General features: G+C 42.8%; 1 protein-coding gene and 1 long non-coding RNA gene across 2 annotated transcripts; one reads left to right on the top strand and one right to left on the bottom strand.

Moving 5' to 3' along the window:
* Positions 1–178: 178 nt before the first annotated feature.
* Positions 179–22,959, bottom strand: LOC104315976 (guanylate cyclase soluble subunit beta-2). The gene is made up of 16 exons (XM_069792119.1): positions 22,636–22,959; positions 21,793–21,866; positions 20,844–20,938; positions 20,497–20,657; positions 20,000–20,099; positions 18,619–18,839; positions 18,426–18,531; positions 16,672–16,775; positions 14,913–15,129; positions 10,346–10,666; positions 9,385–9,533; positions 7,014–7,160; positions 6,578–6,732; positions 4,890–5,104; positions 4,680–4,802; positions 179–3,907 (listed from the first exon to the last, which is right to left on the bottom strand). Exons 1-16 carry the CDS (start codon positions 22,636–22,638, stop codon positions 3,756–3,758), a joined length of 2,343 nt encoding a protein of 780 aa, XP_069648220.1. The 5' UTR covers positions 22,639–22,959; the 3' UTR covers positions 179–3,755.
* LOC138686844 (uncharacterized) lies at positions 3,806–12,013 on the top strand. The gene is made up of 3 exons (XR_011326149.1): positions 3,806–3,930; positions 10,443–10,615; positions 11,394–12,013. It is a non-coding gene; the product is annotated as an uncharacterized lncRNA (long non-coding RNA).
* Positions 22,960–27,161: the final 4,202 nt, after the last annotated feature.

Below are 27,161 nucleotides of genomic sequence, written 5' to 3'. Positions count from 1 at the left end.
TTTCAGTTTGAAATTCACCATGGTTTGTATATTCAAGTACATTTTTAAGATATTCTCACCAATGAAGTAATAATTTCAATTTCACTGCTATTTTATTTGTGGATTTTTATGTTCAGCTTGGGTCCATACAGAGTTGCATTGTAATGTCTGAAGTAATGAATCGATGACTTCCAGCAAATGAGGTTACAGTTTGGGAAGTTTACTGAACAGCTCATTTTAGAAGGCATTTACAGGGAAGTCCTTTTTAAATGTTCTAAAGAAAGTGTCATTGTCAGAAACTAGACACTGAATATGTGTTAAGTACCTAAATCCAGTTAATTTCACTTAGCAAAGTAACAACAAATGTCTCTCTTTGAAAATCTGGCACCTAGACCTTTAAGGTACCCAAGCTTTTGACAAGTCATGTTGAACACCAGATTTAATGGGATTTGGGGATCCATATGCTTTAGACAGCTTTCAAAAGTCTCAACTTTTAAGTTTTCTAAGCCTCAGCTTCCATGAAGCAGCAGTGGGAATTCTCTTCTCCCACCCTTTTTTTTTTTTTTGTGGCAATTCAATGTAGATAGGTTGCTGACACTGAGATTGCATATTAGCAAGCACATGATAATGTCAATTGTAGTGGGCTGCTGATTCTGATGTCACACAAATACATGTAACTTTCTGCATGGTCAAGAAATCAAACTCACCAGACATTTATTAGAGGTATAATGGTATTAAATTTTTGTATACTTATAGGGAAAAAGAAGAGAAAAGGTGGAAGGGAGAAGAGGGAAAGGAATCAAAGTAGTCATCGACAAATGGCAGTCAGTATATTAATGGAAAGATTTATTTTTTAATTATATTTTTGCAGTCTTTAGCAGTGCCCACAGATTTAAGAACACAGGATGATGCACAGGAACATTAATTTTTAAAAGCAGTTGTGCAAATTTGACCTAGCTCTGCTTCTCCAGAAGAACCAGATTGTAGCAGAGGCCACAGAGAAACCACTGAGCACATCAGTTTTACCACAGTACAGCATGAAGTAACTTACCATGGAGCACTTACTGGCAATTAAAACATTCCAATATTAAGCATTCATAGATTGTTCAGTGCAAAAAGGGCAGGTAAAAGCAAAGCGAGTGTTAAAATTTGGATAGAGAGATGCAGGCAGCAATTAAGCCATGGTCTTTTTCTTTCTTCTTCCCAAGAGGACCCATACAAGTTCAGAGGAGCTCTGGGCTTCTACCTAAAACCACTCTGGAATATATCTATATTAAACCCTGCAATATATATTAAATCCTATTCACTGATGGCCAGGCTTGTTGGACAGTTTCCAGTTGGAAATTCTTCCTTTTGGAGAGGTGGTCAGTGGTATTCAGCCATTCAGGGACGGGACTGCACAAGCAGTTGAGACAGCAAGAAGTTTCCTCCTGCATTAGCACTGGCCACTAAGAGATGTACACTCCTGTGTCACACTTGTGCTTGGTGTTAAGTGCCTTTGTATCTCCATAGCGAATGCTGATAAAGACAGAGTCCACCACTGCCATTTGTTAAATGACACATTCTCCATTCCATCAGCATGACTAGTCAAGAGTAGTGAAACACGTCTCTAGATTGGAGACAAGAAAGTCTTGTCAGAGTTGATTCTCGACTTAAATCAGTGGGATAGTGCCAATCTAACTGTTACTTCACATTTACATCTTTGTAAGTGAGAGAGAAATTGGGTATTATCTTTCTTTAGGAAAGTTTTTAAAGCTATGGTCATAACACAGAAGTGCAAAGCCATGAGCAATGGACCAGTGGGGAGGAGTTGCTAAGGATGAAGGTGAAATTTAGACGTTGTGTGTCTGAGGGTAGCACACAGTCAAATGTTTAAAATCTTGATGCCCAAGTAAACAGTAACAATCCTTAAATGCATCTTCAACCTACACTAGATCTCACCTTTGCCAAAATAACAGTGTCTGCATAGCAAAATCCTTATAAAGAAATAAACAAATATATCCTGCCATTCATAAAACTGCACTCTCCCAGAATGGTGCTCCTCAGCTATACCGTGGAAAGTGCTAATGTTAAAGGGTGTGTCTACAGCAGCATTTCAGTCAGAGTCAGGAGTACCCTCCTGAGTGAATTTCCTGGTCAAACCCACTTACTATACTTTGTTTCACATTGTAGAGTGGTCTCAAAGCACATGAATGGATCTCTTCTGGATGAAACTAAGTCAGAGGATGTGCTTATAAGGTGCTCCAAAAGCTAACAGGAATTCAGTGCATGGGACCACACTAGCAAGCCCTCTGAAATACCTGTAGCGTGGACAACAGCAGTGATGGTTTTGCTCTACTCGTCCTCCTCTACTGGTCCACACTGCTTGCTAATGTAGACAGAGCTTTAGAGCACCCAGACAACAGAGCTACTATCTCAGAGACTTAAAAAGAAAATCTAACCAGGTGAAATTTCATCTTGTTATACTATAGAGAGGAGGAGATGCCTTTCATCAGTCTTGTCTGTCTGGTGTTTAAGGAGCCTCACTCCTGCCGCAGACACAGAGGTGGAGATGTGATGCTCCAGACTGTAACAGAGGAGTAACATTATCATCTTCTCCAGTGAATTCTTGCTCAAAGTTCAAATGAGTCTCACGCTTGCATCCTTAGACAACGAATCCACACCCAAAGGTAACAGATCAGTGGTCAGTGATCAGTGGTGGTGTGCGGGGCACATCTCCTCTCAAAGTCACCCAGTACAAGCACATTCCACCTACTGCGAGCTCCGTTTATAGGAGTGAGAGCACAATTTATGATGTGCCAAATTGTCCACAGCCTTTATAACCATTGTATTTTTGCTCCTACATCTTAAATCCCTCACAGCTGAACTTCAATTTTTCTCTGCCATTTCTGATCAGGCATAATCTAAGAATATATCAGCATGGAAGTAATTCAGCTGAGGAGCCTCTGACACCAGGTAAGTGATGCTGGTCTTTAATGCTGTTATTTTCAATGACGTTAACAATATTAATTCCAGCACTGACAGGCTCCCTCTGTAGTCCTGAAACTTTATTTTCGTTTAGCTGGGGTGAGAAAATGAGGCCTTGAACAGTCCTTCAGTGTTGTGATGAATTCAATACAACGTAACTCCACTATGTGCATGTCCTTCTATGATCATCTAAGCATAGCATGGACAGCTGGTTCAAAGGTCACAGATGTTTTTTTTACTGTTGGGTGCTATAAAGTACACAATGTTTTCTCTTCAGGATGGAAAAATACAGGTTGTATTAGACCTGTTCGGCACTTCTACTGCATAATGCCTGTCATCGCATTTAAAATGTAGATCAAATTCTGCTAACCTTAGGGAAGTTGCTGGCTGTGCTGAAGTCAAGACAGATGGTCACTTCAGGGAATGTTTCTTTTATGGCAAGTGCTCATTTGAGTAGGAGTATTTGTAGCTGGATGAGTCACCTCTTTCTCAATTGCTGCAAGAGATACCAAAAAATGATTTTCACATAGGGATATTCAAAAACATAGCAGAGGCTGAAAAATACGTCTTCAAAGCATCTTGCAGTGGTTTCCTTCTCCAGTGGGAGTATTATATGGCATGTGTAGACTGATTAAAAAAAAAATCCTCCAATATTTTGTTTCTGCTGAAAACTGTAATGAAATGTCTTTTTTCTTTTTTTTTTTTTTTTACAAAATCATGTGGTACTTGATATACAAAATCAGTCCCACAACAGCAAAATGCACTAAATCATAATAAAATCACTCTGTTTAATGTAAAATGTAAGAAACTTAGAGTAAAGTGCAAAAATTAGAGCGAATGTTTCTAATCTGTGGCTCTTCAGTAGCAGGTTTGACTCTTCCACGGTTTAGAGGACAAGGACCATCGTCTGCGTGCTGGTTGCCACGGAGACTCCCATCGCTTTTGGAATCACAAGTTTTGCCTGAAAGGAAACACTCCTTCAGCGTGAGTTTTTAATGACCATAGAGGTTTCTGTTTGTCAGCACACCATATACTAGATTAACTACCACGTCTAAGCAAGTGGGAGAGAAGGGAGTGAAATATTTTCTAGTAATCAGTGACAACATATTTAGTCTGTACAAAATCCACAAAACACATAAATACAATTACAAGACTCGCTGCATTAGATTAGACTGTTATGGCATCAAATCTGTTACCTATCTTGCAGTATCAGCTACTTCAAAGGAGAATGAACTTTGGTCGTATAACATGGGCACAGATGGCAATACATCCTTCTGACTCCTGCAGGAGACTAGCTTGAGGACTGCCAGGCTGCATAGCCAGTGAGGTCTCTCTTTCTCAGGCTTGAGCCGATAAGGCCTTCCCCATAACTACAAATAATGACAGCTTTTCTAGGAAAAGATGTGTACATGAACAATTGGGTCTGTTCATGTGAAGAGCTGTCTAACATTTATCCATTCTGTTTGCACTGCCAGAAGGACTCTGGGGTTTGACAGCTACGTCAGCTTCTTTCTCCCTAGAGTACAATTAACACCTGGGATTGCTCTGAAGGTGAGTTTGTTTGGCCCTAAACACTGTGCAGAATGGTTAGTTTCATCAACATGGATATGTTGGTGTGACTTTCTGGCTTGAATAAAACAACAGTTACTCAGAAGAAGAATATAATGAAGCTGCAAGATTAAGCCTCAGTTACTTCCTAGTTCTGCTGTCTTTTCTAGATGGTAACTAAATACCTGTTAAATCTGCAATTTTTGCTTGATTTCTTCTTTTGGGGCTGTTTTGTGCATCTGCAGGGCCATCAATATACTTCATTGCAATGGCTGGGGTCTGGTCCTTCTCTGGCTGAGTCTGAGTAACTGAAAGAAGAAAAGAAAGGATACTTAATTGAGTTGTATTAATGTTCATTTGTTCAAGGAGGGAAAGATATGTTGAGTTGATTCTACCTGGCTGATGACAACTTGGTATTGTTTCAGTCCTGCCTTCTTGAAAGGACTGACCAGATTCATGGCCAGAATCTAAGTCTTTCATTGGCCTTCCCATAATCTCATTCTCAGTTGCAGTTTTATTTCTAATGAGGAAGTATGTGTGCATTTTCCCTTTGCCTTTTACTTCTATTTCTCCTCTTTCAGTCATCTCAAAATTCTTGTATTTTAGGCATCTAAAATATCAGAAGCAAAATGACACATGAAAATTCAAGATGAGCAAAAATGACACTGATGTTTTAGAAGAGCTAATGTAACCTAAGCAAATCACAACAGTCTGGGGAAAACAGTATTGATCTGTGAACAACTGAGCATTTGTTTCAACTGTTTATTCAAGCCTGCTGTGCTTTTATAGTTTTACATGTACAGCCTGACCAAAAATCAATGGATCACATAGTCAAATAATTCAGTATGGTGGAAGGTTCTTATTGATCAGTAAATAGAAATTAAGAACTGAGGCAGCCAATATCAGTTAGACAGAAATATCTCCAGTCATTTCATCAGAGAAGGCAATCAGGTTCATCAAGCATGATTTACTCCTGGGAAATCCACACTGGGTATTCCCAATTGCCACCTTCATGTGCCCAAAAATGGCTTTGAAGAGGACTTGATTTTCACTGGGACTGACATGAGGCTGACCAGCCTATAGTTCCCCAACTTGTCCTCCTTGCCATTTTTCAATATAGGTGTAACACCTGGCTTGCTTCAGTTGCTACGGTGCTGATCTTCATGCCCTTCCAAAGACGACAGTCAGCAGCACTGTAATGCCATCACCCATTCTCTCTCATTACCTTTGGAGGCATCCCATCTGCTCCCATACACTTCTATAGATTGAGATTTCTCAAAAGACCCCTAATCTGATCGCCTTCCAATACTGGTATTCCACCTACTCCTTGAAACCTGGCTCTAGTTGCAGGGACCTTGAAGACGTAGTCAGCGAAGACTGAGGCAAGTCCACGTTACCATTTATAATTTTCTGCCAACATAGCGGAAGCTTCTTTTACTGCCTTTGAACTTTCCTTGCCCATTTCAATGCTAGCTGAGCTCTGGCTTTCCTAATATCATTCCTATGGGCCCAGATAATGTTTTTCTACTCCTCCTTTGTAGCTTGTCTTCACTTCCACCTCTTGCGTACACATTCTATGCATACATAAAATTCTTGAAAATGTAGTATTTAATTTTTAGTGACATGAGTTTTAGGAAAGTAAATTCCTCACTACATGAATAGGATAGTGGTTTGTGCAGTTAATCCCTAGCAAGTGCAAATAAAACTTTCATCGCAAACTGTTGTGCTCAATCAGAGAGATTTTAAAGCTTTTGTTAGGCGGGATGTCAAATTAAACATTCTGACCATCTTTCTAGCATTTACATCACTCTATTGGTACTTCCAAATAAGCTATCACAATTAGTTTTTTCCCATATTTTGCTCTCGAGGATTGAGACTCTCAAACCTCTGTCTCCATATACAAGTGCATTTGAAATAATCAGAACAAATAAAACTCTTTGCAAGCAGCGATTTTTCTTTATAAAAGTAAGCTGCATAAATCAGTGACTAAAGACAGCACCATCTACACTGAAAGCTGCAGCTGTCAAGACAGTTTTTTTTAGCACAGCTTTTAACAAGCAAAGCTTCCATCATAGTTACTCACTGATAGGTACTGGAGCTTAGATGAATTTTACTCGGGACACCATGACTTTCCATTCGGGAAGCTATATTCACCGTGTCTCCAAACAAGCAATAACGAGGCATCTTTTCTCCAACAACTCCAGCCAAGACAGGACCTGTATGGATCCCAACTCTAATCTTTACAAAGACATAAAACACCCCCCAAAAATGTCACTTGTTATTTAACATCTTTCTTAATGCTATCCAGCCACCTAAAAATTCATCCTAACACAACACTGAACACCAGTAAAATATCAAATATCCACAGGGAGAGGCTCTTTGTGAAAAATGTACCCATGCAGGCCTTGCCCAAAGTCACAGAGGAGTCAGAAGCTCTTTGATGTCCTACTGCAATATATTAAACAGAAGCCCAACCCAAGAAGCAGACAGACACGCATGCATCTGTGTTAACAACTTACTTGGATAGGATTTCCAGAAACTGGGTTCTGTACTCCTGTAGCTGCTATTATCATCCCCAAGGCAAAGTTAGCAACTCGCTCAGCATGAGTGGGTACAGGCACAGGGACCCCACCTACTACCATATAGGCATCTCCAATTGTCTCCACCTTTAATTGAGAGGGACAAGCATATGAGCATGCCATATGTATCTTGCTCAGGTTAATGCTTTGCTGTCTGGGGCCTTTCTTACCTGCACCAACACCCCCTTTCTTCTTAGAGATGTTTCCAATCACTAAAAAGCTCTAGCACCTGTGAGTTTCCTTGAGATGGGGATCCTTTCCTTGACTCCACACTAAAAATGTCAATGCATTCTGTCCCTGCTTACTTGACCCATTTTAGATATCAGAGTGAGAGACCCTAAGGAGTAAGGGATGCTATGAAAGTGTCAGATTTTTGCCTTCCTCTTACCCAGGGCAGGCCTAGATGCAAAGAGCTATGCCCAGGCACAGACTCCTGAGCCAGGAGGTTATCCAATAGCTGAATGCTATTAATTAGCTCTAATTCACAATTGGTGTTAAAAGCGTATTTCTTTTTTAAAAGATTTTTTTTTTTAGTGTCACAGTAAAGCAAGGGAGTCTATTCACTGGTGATTATCATTATTGGGGGGTTCACATGAAATTAAGAAACCCCCAATCTCCAGGATGTCAGAGAATGCAAAGTGTGAACGAAGCAGTTCAGGAGCATCCTTCCTTAAACCCAGCTGTTTTCCCACAACATGCTGCAGCCTACAAGACAAATGCTGAAGCGTTCATCCTCCTTCAGGCATCCAGTCTCCTTGAAGTGCATGATAAGGCACCTGAGAAATACTCTGGGGTTTGTCCCTGTACCAGAGATTTTGCTGGGAATAGAATAGGCCTGTTTGAAACAGAGAATTCTCAAATGTTCAAAATTTATTGTAAAAGACTGTTACATGGTAAAGAAATTTTCTAAACTGCTCTTATAGACTTCACTGTTACATTTACCATCAGTAAATAAGAGATCAGTTTAAATTAGATTAACTGGATTTCTTAAAAATGAACACCAATAGGAGAACACAAACATAATTTCATCTTTGGGCTTGTTCATTAACATAATGATTTAAAACTGTTCAGTACATTAGTCTCAAAAAATGTCTTCCTGTACGTGCCTTCTATCACATAGCCAACCCCACAGTAATGCCAGTAATTTTCTATAACAAATTAAAAATAACTGTAAATAGCTACTAATGCAAATAGATACCCTAATAATTTTTCGGCCATGGTAGGAGACTTAATTTAACCAGATTTATTCATAACTTCAGATGTTTATAAGCTTGGGCCAAGTTTCTTTGATCAATTTCAACATTTATTTCTCAATTCCCTGAAATAGTAATCTCATCCTCCCTCTCTGTACCCTAGTAACCTCCTTCAATATTAACAGGAGTTATATACAGGCATCAAAAGGACATTATTATAGTGATAGATAATTTACTCATGATGGATGATTTAGATAGAATATGATGCTAATTTATCCTAAAATCTGTGGGCCATATCCTGGATGCTTCAATTATTGAAATCAGTTTCCTTGCCAAGGCAGAAATGCTTCTGATTTCCCAGTACAATTTACTGCGGGATGAATTGCATGCCTTGCCTGAGCAAGGAATGAATGAGATTTGGATTTCACCCTTTATTATTTCTGCCTTCCTAAATATTTAATGTGCTGGGGACAGACAGAAACTTAGGACTTGCTCTTCAGCTCGTCCAATCTGGGTAGCTCTAGACATGTTAATAACACTATTATTATATGTCAGCCAGGGCTCTGATCCTTCCAGCATGGTTTGGAGACAACACGTACATTACAGTCTAGATCTAATCAATGCTCTTTGGGGTCAGCAGGAGATCTATACCATTGCCCAAGATCTCCATGAAGCAAAACAAAGTCTAGGAATTATCTGGGTATTGTTTATAATGCTATTTCCCACCAAATGAGACATTTAATGACATAGTGACCTATTTATAACAGGTTGGAATAAAAGAACTAGGAAAATTATTCAAATTGGTCCATAAACTAGGATATCCTGTCATGTTGGGTAGGCATTTGAGAGAGAAGAGAGAGAGAGCTGCACAGAAGAACAGCCATTCTGGTGTTAGCATTGTGGAAAGAGACTCTAGCCCATGATAGACGTTACATTCCTGTCTGAAAATTTTAAACAAGTTTAATCACACCTCTGCCTGTTCTTTAGTTTCTCTGTGTGGCCACTACAAGTACGCAATATTTTATGGTTTAAGTGCATTTAAAAACAAAAAAACCAAAACAACAACAACAAAATCTTTTTCCAGACTATTTCTACAGTCTTTATCGATCAGTACATACCTTGTACACATCATGCACCGTGGTCAGTCTGTCAAATTGCAGGTACATTGAATTTAACATGAGAACTATCTGAATAGGCTCACATTGGGCACAAATGTTGGTAAAGGTCACAACATCGCTGAACAATATAGTGCACTCCTTGAACTCTCCTGTGAGCAGAAAGGCCAGTAGTAAGTACTTGTAATGGCTAGACAACCACGACATTTGTCTGAGACCAATTTGCAAAGATTACTTTCTCATCATTCTTTTAGGACATATGACCTATTAGCTGTAATATTTATATGTGGGTGCTGATATGAAAGAGAGATGTCAATATAAAAGTATATCAAATATAAGAATCATCGCACATCTCAAACAATCCAGACATCTGAATACATCCCTTTGTCCATCCATACTCAGGATATATTTAGCTCTTTACTCCTACCTTCACATATGTGCTTACTAAATGAAGTTTAAGCATATTCTTACTTGCTGTCCTTAATAACAATGGGAATCATGATGATTCTAGGTTTATAGATAACATAGAGTAACTAAGAAAATTTTCTATGAAAGACCAATTTCTTTATGCCTTTCATTTTTAAGCCCTCATTTCCTTGTATATCCACGTTAAAAACAAAATCCTTTTGTTTCTGAGGCCTCATTTCCTTGTATACCTAAGTGAAAAACAAAACCTCAGTTTACTGTTGAAACACTGAATTTTGTTCCCTGAATAGGCAGCTGCTACCACCTTTCACCTCCTAAGGAACAATTTTGGCAAACAGCTTCCAAAGCTCTGTTTGAAAGAACGGTCTGATCTTTATTAGAGATTAAGGGTCTGTGGCCCTTCTCCTACCCATGAATGTGACCAAGTAGAGAATGTACTCCACGGTTGTGGCAATGGGGCTGTGCCAGCACCCCAGTCTCTCTATCACCACCACCCAGTGCATAAATCATGCATCATGAATGCATCCTGTTCATTCACCTGCCTCAACTTGCTTCCCCTCTTTCAGCTGGTTGGCCACATGCTGAGGAAGCATGGCGTAGAGCAGAGCTTCAGTCTTCTTCTTCTCTTCCTCCAGGTGCTTCGACAATATCCGCAGTTCTTCCTTCTTCCTCTCCAGCTGGTTAGAGAGCTCCATCTCTGCCAGTCGCTGCTGATTGAGAAGAATCAAATCCCTGGTCACGTCGTGAGGTGCAATGTCTGCGATATGCATCTGTCGCTCCTCCAGTTCATGCAAAGTGCGAAGCAAAGGTGAGCAGAGATAGAGCATGCACTGCAGGGACTCCATCCAGATCATCTGCCCTGTTTGAAACAAGTGTCAGTAAGAATTTTCAGCAGCTTGGACTTTCACATGATGCTCAGTATTACTGATGTTAATTTTACGGGATGAGTTCTAAGGACAGTGGCTTTTGGTAGGGTCTCAGTCACCACAGGAATTACTGTTTCCTGGAATTACAGGTGGACTTGTTTGGAGGAGGTATGCTAGGCAAATAAAAAAACATCAGGACGCAGAAAGCAGTCACTCCTTGCAACTGCTAGGCAGAGCCCAATCACGCTTCAGGTCCCTCCTCTTCACGAGGAACCCCAGTGCTTCCAACATCTCTCCTCTCCTCTGCTACTAGTTCTTGAGCTGTTCCTGAAGCCAGTCAGCATCATGCACAGGGGAATGGAGACTCACAGTGACTAAGTGAAACATTTAAAGTTTAATTTCACAGTGGGTAATATGTGGCCGCAATAAAGTCAATGGAGCCTTCTTTCCTGGAAGCTGGAACTTTCAGTCACTACGATCATCTACATACGCAGGTACGAAAACACCTGAAAGGTAGAAGGGATTTTTGGTGGGGGATTGAGTTTTTGTTTTCTTTGTTGAGATTTGGTTATGGGTTGTTTTATTATTATTATTATCATCATCATCATCATCATCATCATCATTATCATTATTAATTTGCTTCATAAGTAACCTTGGTTTATGAACAGCAATCTAGGAATTACTATTTCTTTCTCTCTCTCTCTCTCCCCCCATCCCCAGGGCATCTGGATGAACAGCTTGAAAACTAACAGGACTGGAACAGCAGAGATACCATGTGAATTAACTGTGACAGCGTAAGAGGAAGTAAAATTGTACCCGTGACTAGTTAAAGTTCCTTGTTTTGGTAACATCTCTTTTCTCAAGGTCTCCCTAAACTCTTAATTTTTTTCTGAATCTCAGGAATACCAGATTTGACACTCATTATGTAAAGGTGAAAAGAGAGAAGGGAAAATTAGGTCATACTATACAGTTCAGAGAAGCAAATTGAGGTCACAGAACACTTAAACCAAATGTCATTATAGTTAATTACACGAAGCAGAGAATCATTCCATACATGTTCCTCCCAGTAAAAATAAAGCAAATAAAATATCTTTTTTTCTAAAATACTTTTAACTGGTAAACTCTTATGTAACATTGGGGAGGGGGGTATGGTGAAGACAGAAATCAGAATCTGAAAATGCAACTACAATAAATGAAAGCACAGCTAACTAAACTATTTTTATCCACATTTGAAACCCAGCCAGTAGCAAACAGCTCCCCTCAAAGGCATAAATTAAGAATGAATCATGTATTCACATTTTAGGAATCAAAAATGCACGGAGGCACAGGGGAAACCATTTCTCTCCTCCAGCTGTAGCAACGTTATCAGGACTTTGTCTCTAAGCTCTTCCCTCATCCCCTGCCCCTTCCCGCCCCTCACCTGGCAGACGGGAACCGGGCGCTGGCAGGAGTGATGCTCGCGGTGTATTATTGCGGGACTGCTCACCCGCGTTTCATTATTGTCTGTATGTGCCAAAGATGCAACCCAAGACCTGTGAACGGGCATCGCCTGTGCTGGGTGGCTGGGTTTAAAATGTTATTACGTGTACAAAGTAGTAACTTCTTTGGCAAAGAAAATTCTTAGCAGTGCAAAGCAATTCTGTGTCGGGTGCATGGGCTGATGTGTAGAGCTATGGGGAGGCGAGACCCGGACAGTTACTTTTACACAGCTCAGTGCATCTCCATGCTGAGCTCAGTGGCTCCACAAGCAGAAGCTGGCTCCGAGGGCTGGCATTGTGTCCTTTCCCCAGGTCCCCAGTGAAGCAGAAGGCCATAGCTGAGGGCTGGGGAGATTCACAGGGCAACCGGCATTGAATCCCCACCAAAACCACGTGACAATACAACCACGTTGCAGGCATCGCCCCAGAGTAATGCCTTACATTATGTATTTGGTTCTAACCTCTGCAAAGAAAAACACACGGGATGGCATTATGCAGGCAACTCTCATACCTTTTCTGGGAAATGGGCACGACTGGACACCTCTCTGAGGTGCCTGTACACAAATGTGCACAGCATGGGGAAAAACCAGGAGGAACTAGAGGACTGTGTGCAGTTTCAGGGCTACCATGTCATTGAGATCATAGAGGCTTGGTCGGGTAGTTCACACACCCGGACTACTGCAAAGGATGAATGCAGACTCTTCAGAAAGGACAAGCAGGCAAGGAGGGGGAGCTGCCTTTTATGTGAGAGAGCAAGGGAAACGCGTGGAGCTCTGCCTAGGGCTGGATGATGAGCCAGCTGAGAGCTTCTAGATAAGGATTAGAGGGTAGACCAATGTGGGTGACGTTGTGACGGGTGTCTGCCACAGATGCCCTGCGCAGAAAGAAAAAGTAGATGAGACCTTCTTAAGACAAGTGGAGGAAGCCTCATGTTGGACTTTAGGTACTTTGATATTTGCTGGACAGACAACACAGCAGGGCACAAGCAATTCAGGTTTCTGGCGTGCACTGAGGCACTGACACAGGTGAGCTTCCTGACACAAGTGACTGAGGAGCCGATGAGGGGCGGTGTCCGGCTAGACCTGATGCTTACAAACAGTGAAGAACTATGGATGTGAAAGCTAGGCGCAGCCTTGGCTGCAAAGACTGTGTGATGGTGGAGTACAGGAACCTAAGAGGATCGAGGCAAAAAAAAGCAAGATTGCAACCCTGGACTTCGGGAGACTGGACTTTGTCCCATTCAGGGATCTGCTTGGAAGAATCCCATGGGATACAGTCTTGGAAAGAAGAAGGGTCCAGAAGAGCTAGATGATTTCCAAGGCTGTCCTCTTCCAAGGAGGTCTATGCCGATGTGCAGTAAGTCAAGCAAATGCAGCAGTGACCTGCATGGATGAACAAGGAGCTCTTGACTAAACTCGAACATAAAAAAGAAAGAATATGAGATGTGAAAGCAGTGTCAGGTCACCCCAGAGGAAGAGACAGGGCTGAAAAAGCCAAAACCCTCCTGGAGTTGCAACTGTTAAGGAACAAGAAGGGCTTCTACAGGTATACGAGCAGCAAAAGGAAGAGTAGTGAAAACGTGTGCCTGCTGCTGACCAGGGCAAGGGATCTGCTGAGAAAGGATATGGAAAAGTCCAAGGTACTCTGTGCCTTGCTTGCTTCAGTCATTGCTTGTGAGAATCACCCTTCAGGAATCACAGGGCCCTGAGACCAGCAGGAAAGTCTGGAGCAATGAAGACCTACCATCGGCACAGGAGGTTCAGGTTAGTAAACATTTAAACAAATTTGATACACAGAAGTCCACGAGACCTGATGTGATGGATCCAGGAGTGCTGAGGGAGCTGACCAGCATCGTTGCAAGGCCACTCTCAGTTAGTTTTGAAGGTCATGGTGACTGGGGAAGGTTCCTGAGGACTGGAAGAAAGTAAATGTCACTCCTATTTTCAAGAAGTAAAGGGTGTAGGACCTGGGAAGGCTTGGAGCATCTCTCATGTAAGGAGAAACTAAGAGAGCTGGGGTTGTTCAGCCTAGAGAAGACAAGCCTCAGGGGGAGCTTATCAATACGTATAAATACCTGATAGGAAGGAGTAAAAAATACTTTTCTCCGTAGTATCCAATGAAAGGACAAGAGACAATGGACACTAACTGAAATGCAGGGATTCCATTTAAACATAAGAAAAAACTGTAAGGGTGGTTAAAAACTGCAATGGGTCACCCAGGGAAGTTGTAGAGTCTCCATTCTTGAACACACTCAAAACCCAGCTAGACATGGTCCTGATTAACCTGCTCTAGTTGACCCTGCTTTGAGTGGGGATGGACCAGACAATCTCCAGAGGTCCCTTCCAAACTCAACTGGAGTTGAGTCATTCTGTCACTCTGTGAATAACTGAGACTAGAGGTGATTCAGAAAACAATCTAATCCTACCTTGGCTGTGCCCCTGTAACTCAGGAAACCTGCAAAGATGTGGGGTTTGCAGCATTAGAAAAACACTGTCTTTCTAAGCCTTTCAAATGGGAGCGCAGTTGTTATTTCTGACTGAAAACCTTCAAAATCTGGTGAAGTAATAGCAGAATTTGTCTACAAGCATCTTAAAGTACTGTTTCTCTAAACAGAACCATCTAATCCTCTCCTCACTGCACAAAGACAAGGCTATTTATAGGATTTATGTGAAGCCAGAAGTCCACAGAAAGGCATTAGTTCAACTCCAGCATAATTCCTGATTTACTATGAATACTTATGCTATTGAAAACAGTTAAGTACCTCTCAGCTCTAGCATTGGCCGGTGTTTCCATGACTCTGGCATCATCTCTCTTCTAGTCTGGAAAACAAATTGGCTGTTGATGAATTTCTGAATGCTAGAGATGGTGAAGGGTACTTCTGGGTGAACGATACTGAAATAGTGATCCAAGCAGATGCCCATGGTCTGGAGGCCAGGTACAATCTTCTGAATGCTCACCCCAGCTTGCTTCACTCTGAGCTTAAAAAGAAAATATGGACAACGGTTATAATTCATATCCTGTTTGGGTTCAAGCCAAGCTATAGCTGATCACTGTTTATATGTGTACACACACTTAGCCTTGCTATACCACACGGCTTATTTCTGAGCAAAGTTTCTATCTTAGTGTACTACTGCAAAACTCTGACTGAGTGTCCTTCATAGCGAGACAAAGCCCCCAGAAAGGGATGTTATTATCCAAATACTCTTCCCTATCAATTGTTCCAAACAAAACAAAACAACCTGCTATTATCCTTGCTTGCATTTGTGTAGGCCTAACAAATAGCCTTACAGGCAGCTGCAAGAGAAAATTAGAGATACCAGAGTGTGTTCTGCATTCCAAAAAGAAAATAACTGTGGCACAAAATGTCTTGGCAAATATTGATTTTCTAATGGATGCCGTGGGTTACCTCATCTTAACCATTGCTGTGTAAAGGCTTAGTTGTTCTCTTTTAGCCTGCTGACCATGCATGAGCTCCTAACTCCTGCAGAAATGTCCACCCTGCCTTCGCTGCTTGTCATCAGAGTTACTGAAGCTCTGACCTAGCTACCAATAATGGGTACATGACTTGCCCTTTTTCCACACCAGTAATTTTCTCAAATTATGCAGACTGGATATCTTGAAAGGTTTAAAACTCTGAACTTCGGCTAATGTGGACAGTGGCACGAAGTAGACTATGTTCTCTGGAATCTCTACCAGCGTGATGCCAAAACATGTTCCCCGAGTGGCTGTACTGAGTTTTCTTCTGCTGTCCTATTCTCAGCTTCTCCTTTCTTTGCTCCTGTCTTAAGCTAATATTCCTTCCACAGAACTGGGAGCAAGAGGAACTGTAGCTTGGTGGGAACCCAGGCTAGTTGGAAACCAGCCACAGGGCGGTCCCTGCCAAGGGAAGGGCAATTCCATTGCTGCAGAGTATGCATGCACAGGAGAGAAGGCTCAATCCTCCCCCAGAAGAGAAAGAGATTTTGGGGTCCAGTTTCTACTACATGGGGTTGCATGCTGCCCAATTTAGTAGGTAGCTGGGTTTTCCCAGCAGAAGCACGGAGTAGACTCAGGAAGCACGCAGGGCCTCAGTTGCCAGCAAAGCCTTACAAAAGCCTTTGGATATATTAGTAACGGGGAGGAGAGGGCGACTAGCTGTAAGTACAAAGCCAGTTTAAAGGATGGATCGTGTGTCTGGCACATCCAAGGACAGGAAGGTGGCCAGCAACCTCAGAAAATTCTGTTTGGTGTTTGGTAACGGATAGACTGCTGCAATAAACCTTGTTGGCATATCAGCAGCTGTTTCAGACATGGTAATCTCAATAAATTCAAAGGAGATTCCTATCTGAAATGATCCAGATCCAGTTGTTACGAGTGACTTTTATTGCATGTCTCTGCACAGAGCACTTCTGCAAATCCTACAAAGGAGTGTGCACTGTATACAGAGCACACGCAGCAGTGACCTGTAGGACAGTCAGAACAGAAGAAAATTACTATATGGTTTATGCAGGCTAAAGGCCCTTACCACATGCTTGTCCTACCTCTTTGTCAAAAACCATATGAAAAGGAAGTCCATTGCAAAATGTTTTTGTGTCAATCCAGAGGCTCTTGGGGTAAACAGGATCAAATCCTCTCAGGAGCTTACCTGTGCAAGATAAATGTGCAGTTTTTAATGGGGTTGCACCTCATAAAACCAGTCAGCATTACTTTTTAGCACTCAGTGAGACAGGACCCTATATCATAATGAATGAAGACAAAGTAAACAGTGTGTGGGTCCAGAAGTGTGCATACATCTGTGCTAAATGCTCTGCAGTTTAATACACAGCTGATTAGCAACTAATCTGAGTTGGCTGAGAGTTTAAAACTTAACCACAAAAAAACCATAGAGCATTAGATGCATGAAATTATGTGGAAGCAATAAGAGTAGATAAACAACTGTAGATGTTGCTGCTCTATGAATTCGCAGATGCCATAGCAATATAACACAGCTATATTCCACAAAAATATACACAAAAGTTGATTAAATATACTTTGCTAGCTACTAAGGGACACTTACGGAGAAAAAACCCAGCATGATCTAGGTTTCAGTCTCCTATACAAAGCACTCTAGTCTGTAACACAAAGACAAAATTACTGTTTGGTTTCTATTTTACTTACTCTGATTGTTTTTCAAAATGGTCACAAATCTACAGAGGAGTTTGTTCTTGCTAGTGAACAGATATATTTGTAAAATTAACAAAATGGGTAAAATAGTCAAAAGAGCTCATCTGACTGAAGCACTCAAAGCCTTTGATCTTCACAATACAAACTTGGATTCTCCAGTAACCCACAATTATCAAAATTATGATTATTTCAAGCAATCCCTTTCCCCCAGAAGGTGGCTATGACAGTTACGCTAGTAAATTCTGCTTGAGAACAAATGCTCAAGTCACTTATGAGACTGGTGACAAAGATTACAAATTCAGGACCCAACTTCTAGACCTCTTAACTGCTTCAGGGGAAGTCAGTGTGGGTTTTTCATTTTTCAAAGTCTGGCTTTTGGTAACTCTAGCATTAATTGTTAAAGGACTTTATTCTTTTTAAGTAATAGTGCTACTCTAAAATTTTATTTTGAGTATGTATTAATTTCTTACTCAGTATATCTGCTCTTGTAATGTATGTGGCATTGCACCAGATGATATCAGGTTCAATTTTTCACTCCTCCCAGAATCCAGACAGCTTGGTGATACTGAGCTGGATTCTCATTCCTCTTGGGGAATCAAAAGATCCTAAATGAAAAAATCCTTCCATTTTATAAACATATAATATATAAAGGTATAAACAGAGATTACTAGATTAGCAGTAGATTTTTGGTAGCAGAGGGTGTGATTTGGCTTTCAGAATTTACTGCAGTCAATAACTTTGGAAAGGAGTAGCAGCTACAAAGTTAAAAAACACTCTTTTAAATTAATCACCATAGACCAAACGACATGAGAAGGAAGTATCAAATGTACCACAAAATGAAATTTTATAGAGCAATACTTTTCAGAAGAAAACCCTGCTTAAAAGACAAAAGTGACAGGTCATATTCCATTTAAGTATCTGACATTACTAAGCATGCTTATTATCTGCAATTTTTCTTTGATTACCAACGTCTAACTGAAAGCAACTTAACCAGAAACATTTTGAAAAAACACAGAGGAAGTATGAATGGTAACTTCAAAATAGATGAGTGGGTGGAGATAGGGAGGCTTACTGACTTTCTTGCTGAAGAGACTCAGAAATGATGACAAGCTCCCTCTGAATGATAGCTTACCTTTTCCTAACGTGATTATTCCTCTTATTGTTTTCCAGTGGCTTTTCTTGGCAGGACAAACAGAGCTTCCTCTGTCTCTAATTGTATTCTTGCTTTTTTCAAGGTCCTGTTGAAATAAATCCAAAGGGAAAATCAAGGGTGTTTTTATTTTAATCATATTTCAATAATATAGTGATAATGAACATTAAAATACCTCTTTATTCAGTTGGTTCTCAATTTGTTTTTCAGAGTCAGCCAGATTCTGAGGTGAGGAAGAAAATTCATTTCTTTCCTTGTATGAAAACACAGGGGTTTGAGTGACAAGAAAAACAATATGTTCTTTTTTCCCAGTTCGTTCTTCTTCTTCTGTTTGATTGACTATTTCCATTGAAATCTCAATGTTAAAAAAATCCAGGGCTGCCGCACTGATGATTCCTGAAGATGAAACAAAAGACAAACTATTGCCAAGAACAAACCCTTTCCATTTTCCCTTTTAGAGGGCCAACAGTGGAATTTCACTGTTTCAGAAATCACTTTTCTAAAGGACTCTGGAAGAAGAAAGCAACCTATGTCATTCCTACTACCATTGCCGTAGTAAGAATATGGGCATAGGAGACAACCTTTAAAGTTACTGTTTCTTTTGTCTTGTCTGATGATAAATGCATATTTTCACTAGAAGCAGCTCATCAGGATATCCATCTGAAGAATGTGTCCAAATAGTCATACATAGCAATAATATGAATTCCCATTAACCCAAAAAGTGCAGGGCATCTAAAGGGATTCTGCTATAACAATCTATTTCAGTCATAGCAGAATATTTTCTTTTGAAAGGAAGGAAATATCTTTCATGAAGATGCACAATCAGTCCTCTCATTTCTGCTTAGCTATTGGGCAAAATACTGGACAATGACATGAAAAGCTCTGTCTGATATTCCAAATAGTTCTGTGCTTCAATAGGAACATGAAATGAGTTTTGACAAAGGGGGAAATTTTGATAAACTTCTAAATTCAGCAGCATCTATGAAAGAAAGGAATATGACCATCTCTTACAGACTTACAGCTGTTTAACCCTTGCACAAGGACAACTGTGGAGATTCCTATAAATGCCAGTAAAAGATTCCATTTTGAGCAGGGTTCAATAGTAGTTTTACAGATTGCATGTACTGCAGGAGTATTTATTACAGGATGGATGGATGTCTTCAAATCAACTATAATTTCTACTTCACTGTAATTTAAGGAGCTCGACTCACTGAGAACTAATCAACAGTTAGACACAATACACACCATGAACTTTAATTTTTCCTCCAGGAAGGGAATTCTATAGGAGTTCTATAGCAGGAATGGACACTTATGGCCTGGGTTGTCTTATCGTAAATCTTGATGGAAGCTACTGGGAGCTAGGAGCCATCAGGCAGTAGAGATATACTTGAGGTCAGATGTCTGGTGACTAAACTCTACTGGGCTTCAATTCCATGGCCAGTCCTCATCTGAAAAAAGATTCTGAAACCTGAGCAAAGTATAACTGCAAATATATGATTACTCTGTGTATGTATTGCATTACCAGCTGATCTGTACTCTGCATTCCACCTGATTACCTGGCACAATATGGCACAGACCTCTTCTGTCTGAATAGTAGTGTAAATGCATTGACCCGTCTTCATTCTTTTCTACTCTAAAAGATGGTGCATTCATCTCCTGAGGAAAAACAAACAAACCCAAAACTTCAGTATCTTTTTCTGATAAAGAATACTGGTGAATTCCACTTGTACAAAAGCATCCCATGTCTTAATAAAATAAGCATTAATATGAATAAGCTGAAAAACAGAAGATTAAATATGCTCACCTGTGAAGGAAAATCTACTATGCATTAGAGCCAATGTACTAAATAATATCTAAGGTTGAGGACTACTCAGAAAAAAATTATTTTAAAAAGCTGTCCTAACATTTTGGAGTAATCAGTTTCAGAACACAGGAGAGCCTGTCATAGCATCTTTTTCCATTATTCATTCAGACCTATGAGATACTGTTCCTTGTGTTGCAAACTCTGGCAGAGTTCACCCATACCTGCTCAGTAATTACTACTCAAACTTGCCTGGTAAGAAAGGGACAGGTAGCTGTGCAATGCATCCAGGTTCTCTATGAACTCATAGAGATTTCCACCCAGTGTCCTCAGCATGTGGTCATAGCCTGAGCGTTTACAGAATTCAAAGAAATACTCTCCAAACTCTCTCAGAACTGTATCAGCAGGAACACCTGGCAAAATAAAGATACCTTAATGAATAAGAAGGGCTTGGAAGTTCTTGAAATGCTGTCAGGTGGATTAAGAGTGAATGCAGAAAATTTGAAACATAGGGAGGGCATTCCAAAGAGCACAGGAGACTAAAACCTGGGCTGCAGGTGACCCAGGTTGGTTCATTTTTGAGGCATGGTGATGCATACCCAATATTTTGCAGGCTTTGTCGACAAGCTGCATTGTGATCTCATCTTTGTAAACCTCGAAAGTCAAGAATGAATCCTGGACACCAGCCTGCAGTCTGCAACAGAGAAGACAATATTCTTGTCTCAGCGGTGCTGTAAATATAACATGCTTGGGTGACCCAACTGGCATTAATTAAGCACTGTTTGCTGTTAACCAACTCCTTAATCTCCTTCAAGCGTTACGTTGGAACACACTACTTCCCCTAATGGTTTACAAGTGTTGCTTTAACATGGCCGAATGGTGGTTTCCACCTCTCTGTTTGTGCTGGTTCATGTTAACAGTATTATGGCACTCTTTCAAGGATTATGGCATCATACTGTGGGGTGCTAGAGCAAGTGGAATCTTCGTTTGTCTTCTGGTCTACTGGCTTGTTGTTCAATGCAATATCAGGCTCTTGGGTCTCCACAGACTTGACCAAAAACTTGCTCATTTTTTATATTGGCTTCAATGGCTATTATATGTATATACCTCAGTATCATTTATGTATCTTTAGATCTTGGAAAATACCACATAGCTCATAAAGTAAAGACAAAACCAGAGAAGATGATACATTTAGCTGCTTTTCTGAAAGTACTGGAATTAAACTGACTTCATATCAAGGATGACATCTTTTCAGTGTAATTACTTCTCGATATTGTCCCAGTGAGCCAGCGACTCTATTGCACAATCATCTATAAGACTAAATGTCATCCTTAATTATCTATATAACAAATTAATTGGGACAAATTAGTATCAGACTATGAAGTGTTACAAGGTAAGAAACTCTTGCATTTGTCCTGCTAGTTACTTGTAACAATTACTTGAGATAGGTAGATGAGCTGCCATTTACCAGTGAGAAATTAGAATCCTCTGCTGCTAAATGCCCGACCGTTTTCTTTCAACACACTACGTGTATTGGGAGCACATTACCTTAATTTTTCCCATGTTTCTTCACCGTACTTTTCAACCACCAAAGACTTCAGGCACGTATTGATAAATCCATACTGCAAAGGCAAATAGATGAACGTGGAAAAGACGTACTGATTTTCAAAGTGCCGCCCAAGCGTGCCCCCTTTTTGTATTTAAGATTCCACCGCTAATTTTATACTGCAGAAGAGAAAGTAATAAGGCTCGACAGCCATTGCCGTTCCGCAAACAGCATAGCCTTTATCTCGGCATTTCACAAGCGTTCAGCAAACCAGAGCAAACACGTTCGACCCTGTTTTGCAGATAAGGACCCGGAGAGCCCGGGTCAGGGATGCGCTGTGCCACGCGTGCAGCCTGGAGCGCGTCCCCCGCGGCGGCTGCGACAGCAGCCACGCACGGCTGCGGCGTCAGGAGGCAAGTTTGGCTCTGCCGTGCCTGCTATTTTTTGCCTTAGGACTGGCACACCGGCCGCCGGAGATGGGGGAAAGGGATGCTAAGGGAGCAGCCGCAAGGAGCGCCGCCACAGCAGCGCCACGATCACATCCACGCAGGGTGGTGTGGTCCGAGACGCCGAAGCGATGCGGGTTAGCGTCCCGCCCCCGGCACGGCAGGCAGGAGGCTCTCGGCCGCCTGGGCTCTCGGGCCGGGGGTGCCCGTTCGTCCCCGACGGGCGCCGCCCGTCCCGACTCGCCCCCCGCCGCCTCCCCCGCGGGCAGCCCGGCACCGCCGGCGGCTGGACGAGGGCCCGGGTTGCCCCCCCGCCCCTGCGGGTCTCGGCGGCCCGGCCGGGGGGGAGCCCCCCGAGCCCGCCCCCCGCCCCCCTCGCTCGCTCGCGCGCTCACCCACCATCCTGCCGCCGCCGCCCCTCCGCCGCCGGCCGCGGGCTCGGGCAGCCGCCCCCAGCAGCGCCGCCGCCGCCGCCGCCGGCTCCCGCCGCGCCCGCCCCGCGGCCTGCCCGGGGGGCGGCGGCACGGCCAGGCCCGGCCCCGCTGCTCTCGCCCGCGGCTGCCAGCGCGGTGGCAGCCGGCGGCCGCCGCAAGGGTCGCGCCGCCGGAGCGGCGGGGGCGGCCGCGGGCCTGGCCAGAAGCAGGCGATGAAGCCGCTTGCACAGGACTGCCCATCGTGCAGGCTGGGTCTGCCGCCGGCGGGGCAGCGGGAGGGGTGGGGGTTAGCGGGGATACGGCGATCGGGTTCAGACGCGGTCAGTTCGTGGGCTTTAGTGCCTGGCAGAGCTACCTCATTTCCTAGGTGTATTGTTGGAAGAATTACTCGTAGGTCGCTTTCAGGAGCGCGCCCCGAGAGGACGCGGCGGGGCGCTGTTTGGGGAAGAACACTCTCCCCCCGATAAAGATGAGTTTTCCGTCCTCTGCCAGCAGACAGGCACAGGCAGCCCCGCGGGTGGTGGCAGCCCCGCTTCGCCCACCTAGTTGCCGCTGTTCGGTGCAGGGCCTGCGGGACGCTGCAGGGGACCACGGCCTGAGCCAGCGCTCTGTGCCGCTCTGGCAGCCAGGGTTTTGGTCCTGCTGTGGCGGTTCCGAGGCGTTCTGCTCCTTGCTCGGGCTCTGATCGCTCAGTCCTCTTCACAGGTGCCGTACACCGGCGTTCAGCAGGGGCGTCAAAACCTGGGCAGCAGTCCCCACGTGGGGCACGGGTGCTGCTTGCTTTTTTAACGATGACAGCCCTCCCGCCAGCCCCGCGCTGTCCCTGTCCTCCCACAGCCTCCTCCGTCCTCCCCTCACCCTTTCCATCCTGCAGGCATTGGTGAGTCTCCCGTGACCTCATGATCGCTAAACCGGGTTTCTTCTCCAGAGCTGTCTTGAGCTAGGCTCAGGAGAAGAGAACTAAGGAAAGTCCGTGCACCCGCTGTATTCCCGCAGCTGCGCGTAGAGGGCTAGCTTAGCAGGGAAACGTACACGCAAACCCCTCTGTATTTCCTGGACAATATCAAATATTTATTTAAACGTAGACCTCTCGGAGCTAGCATTAGCCAGCGCAACAGATGACCTATCTCTCGGTTTGCTGCCCGTGCCGCGGTTGTAAGAAGCACCCGTGCCCGCTGCCGAGCGAGAGGTGGTGCCGGACCCCCAGCCCCACAGCCCGCAGCCCCCCAGCCCTGCAGCCCGCGCCCCGCTCTCGCGCCGCCCTTAGCGGCGGAGCCGCTTTCTGTGCGGATGTACGGCTGTCCCCCAAAAGGGCGAAGACACCCTTATTTTAGTTACCTGAAGAACAGCGTCTCAATTGCACAGCCAGGCTCGCTGCTTTACCGCAGCCTGTAAAGTAACTACAAAGAATCAGAGTAGGAGTTCATGACTGTCAGTGCCATCAATACAAATGGAACTCACTATGAGGTTACTGATTTTTTGGTGTGCAAATTTTACCCACGTAAATCTGCTGTTGATATGAATACAAACAATTCGATGCTAGAAATGACAAATCAGGAAGATAAAGCTGAAGGAAATGGAAGAGGAGTAAACACCGCATCGTCTAAGAATTGTATGGGTTTGCTTATTGCCTTCAATTTAGAAATTAATTTTTATTATGCATAAATAAAACTAATTTTCAGATTTATAAAACCTGAGTCACTGGAGGGATTTGCAAATAAAGTGAGTACTTTAGTATCTTCTCTTCTAGTTCTTTAGTATCTTTTCTTTTCTTATTGTATGCGTGACACCTAAATAAGCAATCCAATGATTTTTAGTAACAAAGATTAGTGACTATTGAAAAGGTTTGGAGATGCAATTCAGATAAGCTATGCAAAATTCAAATTAATATCTGTATACTAAATCTATATTGCACAAGGTAATACATACTGGAATTGAATTTATCATTATTGCTTTAGCCCTTCTTTGGTTAGTGAATTGATCCTACTATTTTTTCAGGTCTGTTTGTCGTTATGAGAGAAAATTGGATAAAGAATCTCCAAGTCAGGATTGTTTGTGGGCAGGTCATTGGGCTGCTCGCCCTTCACAGTCCATGGCCTGTGATGTGCCCTCGGCCACTTCTGTCAACTCTAGCTGGATAACAGAAGCCTTCCAAGTAAGAGAACAGAAAGCAAGAGAGAAAAATTTATAATACGCTTCTGGTGTGACTTTTTAGGATTTCTTTATTCCTTTGGCACAATGTAATCAGTGCTTCCTAGAATTTTAAGATCAGCAGCTATTTTTGTGTATAATCACCAGTCTTTTAATCAAAGACAGAACACCCTACATGTTGCTGTATCTCAGCCCACTCTGTGTAAAATGAAGACAACAATACTCCCCTTCCCAATCTGTTGCTGTGCTCCAGTGACAGTGATTACGGTCTCTCTTGGCACGGCATATTCAGGTCTCTCAGTCTGTACTGGACCCCATTGCAGTGGGCTGGCATTGACACAAATTGCCATCTGCTGCAGGGGCAGCGGAGCAGGTGTATTTGGGTATGTAAAGGAGAGGTTGGAGCAGGATGTCTTTAGTTTCAGAGGGTTTCTTCCTTTCCAGAGCATGTAGGGTGGATGGGGATAGGTTCAGGCAGAGCTGCGCACTGGTATTCTCCTGGTGTCTCTCCTGTGAGGCTGAGCCTCGTTGCGAGGGCACAGGATACCTTCAGTTGAAGTATGGCTGAAAAGTCCTCCGTGGGCTTCACCTGTGCACAGCCTATCCTTCCTCCCATAACCAGCTCAGTGTCCGGTGCTGAGGATGGAGTCAACTACCGATCAAGTGCATCGGTCCCTTATAAATTGCTGAAAGTGATGTGCCTGGAAGCCAAACAGCAGGCTAAGGGCTGTGCTGCTAACCCTGCAAAATTCTACAACCTTCCCGGCAGTTTGTGAGCAAATGTGTCTTATATTTCTTCTGCCTTTGTGGCAAAAGATCCATTAATATGGAAAGGGGGTACTGTGGCCTTGCAAAAAAAGATACTCATCCATACCTGACAAAAACAATTATATCGAGCGAATTTCCCCTGGCCTTTTCTTGTGCTTGTACCCAGCTAGGACTAAATGGCATCCTTGAGCTCTAGGTAGTTCAGCAAAATAGATGGACTATCTGCAAAAACTGTATACACTGTTTTTTTCAACTAGATGAGAAGTGAAAATATGCAATATAGCAATTTATAACTTCTAGTTACAGCCTTGCAGAATGCAGTCATAGACTTCCATAGTCTGTGTATGCAAGGATGTCCTTCTTTTTCTTTCTGTTGTGTGATTATTAGCAACAATGCAAAGCCATATGTTAGTTGCCATGGCGGAGGGGCTGCTCCCATCACCGTCTGAGCAGAGCACATTCTAAACATTGCAGTCTGGAGCCCAAAATACCACAGCAGTAACAGAATCCTTTCTCCGAGTGGTTGCAAGCACTCTCTCCTAGTGAAGACCCCTAGGACACAGTCCTTTTCAGCATACTTCCTTCAAACGCAGCCTCACATCCGTTGGTCAGATATCATGTGTTCACATTTGTCTTGAATTAGCCCACACAGCGACTTTTTAGTGACTTGAAGAGAAAAAGAATCTGTCCTTCTACCAATGGGAACCAAAAAGGAAGTTTTATATATATGTATTGGTAGGCTTCCAGTACTTCACACTACCAAACCATGAGGACAGCTGATGTAGAGTCTAGATTAGGAATAAAAATAAATACAGAAGATGTGCTGCCCTGCATAGTTCAGATGGCTCTAATTTTTGAAATATATATTTAAAAACCCCAACAGTTATATTTGAATTCTTACTAAAGACCCTGGTCAAAATTTAAATGTCGTTAATGCAGACTAACTCAAGAGCAGTGAAATTGTTCTAGTGCGGGCTTTACTCTCAAGAAAGCTTTCAAAATCCCAGCTCCTCTGGTTACCTGTTAAGCTGAGAGGGAGATGGGAGGCTGGGTCAATAACATTTAAATTGGCTTTGCAAAACTGTAGGGAAAAGTTACCAGCTCGGGTCCAAAACCCATTCACAAGTGCCCTTTACCACACTGACGGGGAGGGAATTGAAGAAATGAATGATTTGCTCCAAGAGCTGGGTGGCCTTTGGCATCGTTCCCTCTCGCCCGGCTCTCCACGTGTGCTGCCCCGGAGTTCCTCCCTCCCTGCGCGTGACCGCCCCGGGTGCTCATCTTCCCTGAGCTGGGGAAGTCAGGGCTGCACCCGTGAAAATACATCGTGCAAAGGAGAAACAGGCCCTGTGGGTACTTTCGCTGCATGAAACTTTCTGGTTAAAGTCTTTGTGCGTGTTCCTCTGGGTATTTTCTTCAGCTTGCCTTGTGTATCACAACTTGCATTCAAGAGCAAGCATTCAGTATCGTTGTTTTCTAAGTAGAAAATAGCTCATTACTTGTATTTTTGTCTCTAATTGCTAGTTAATGAAATTTGTTCCAGCTTTAACAACACTGCAATGAGCTACAAAG

This window comes from Haliaeetus albicilla, chromosome 9 (genome assembly GCF_947461875.1).
Source record: "Haliaeetus albicilla chromosome 9, bHalAlb1.1, whole genome shotgun sequence".
Classification (NCBI taxonomy): domain Eukaryota; kingdom Metazoa; phylum Chordata; class Aves; order Accipitriformes; family Accipitridae; genus Haliaeetus; species Haliaeetus albicilla.
The sequence above is the reverse complement of the archived record's forward strand: the minus strand, read 5'-3'. Positions and strand labels throughout refer to the sequence as shown.

Coding starts and splice junctions, on each gene's coding strand:
- LOC104315976 (XM_069792119.1), bottom strand. Junction 18,532..18,618: donor AGAACCAACTGAATAAAGAG/GTATTTTAATGT, acceptor TTATTTCAACAG/GACCTTGAAAAAAGCAAGAA. Junction 3,908..4,679: donor AAAAATTGCAGATTTAACAG/GTATTTAGTTAC, acceptor GTTTCCTTTCAG/GCAAAACTTGTGATTCCAAA.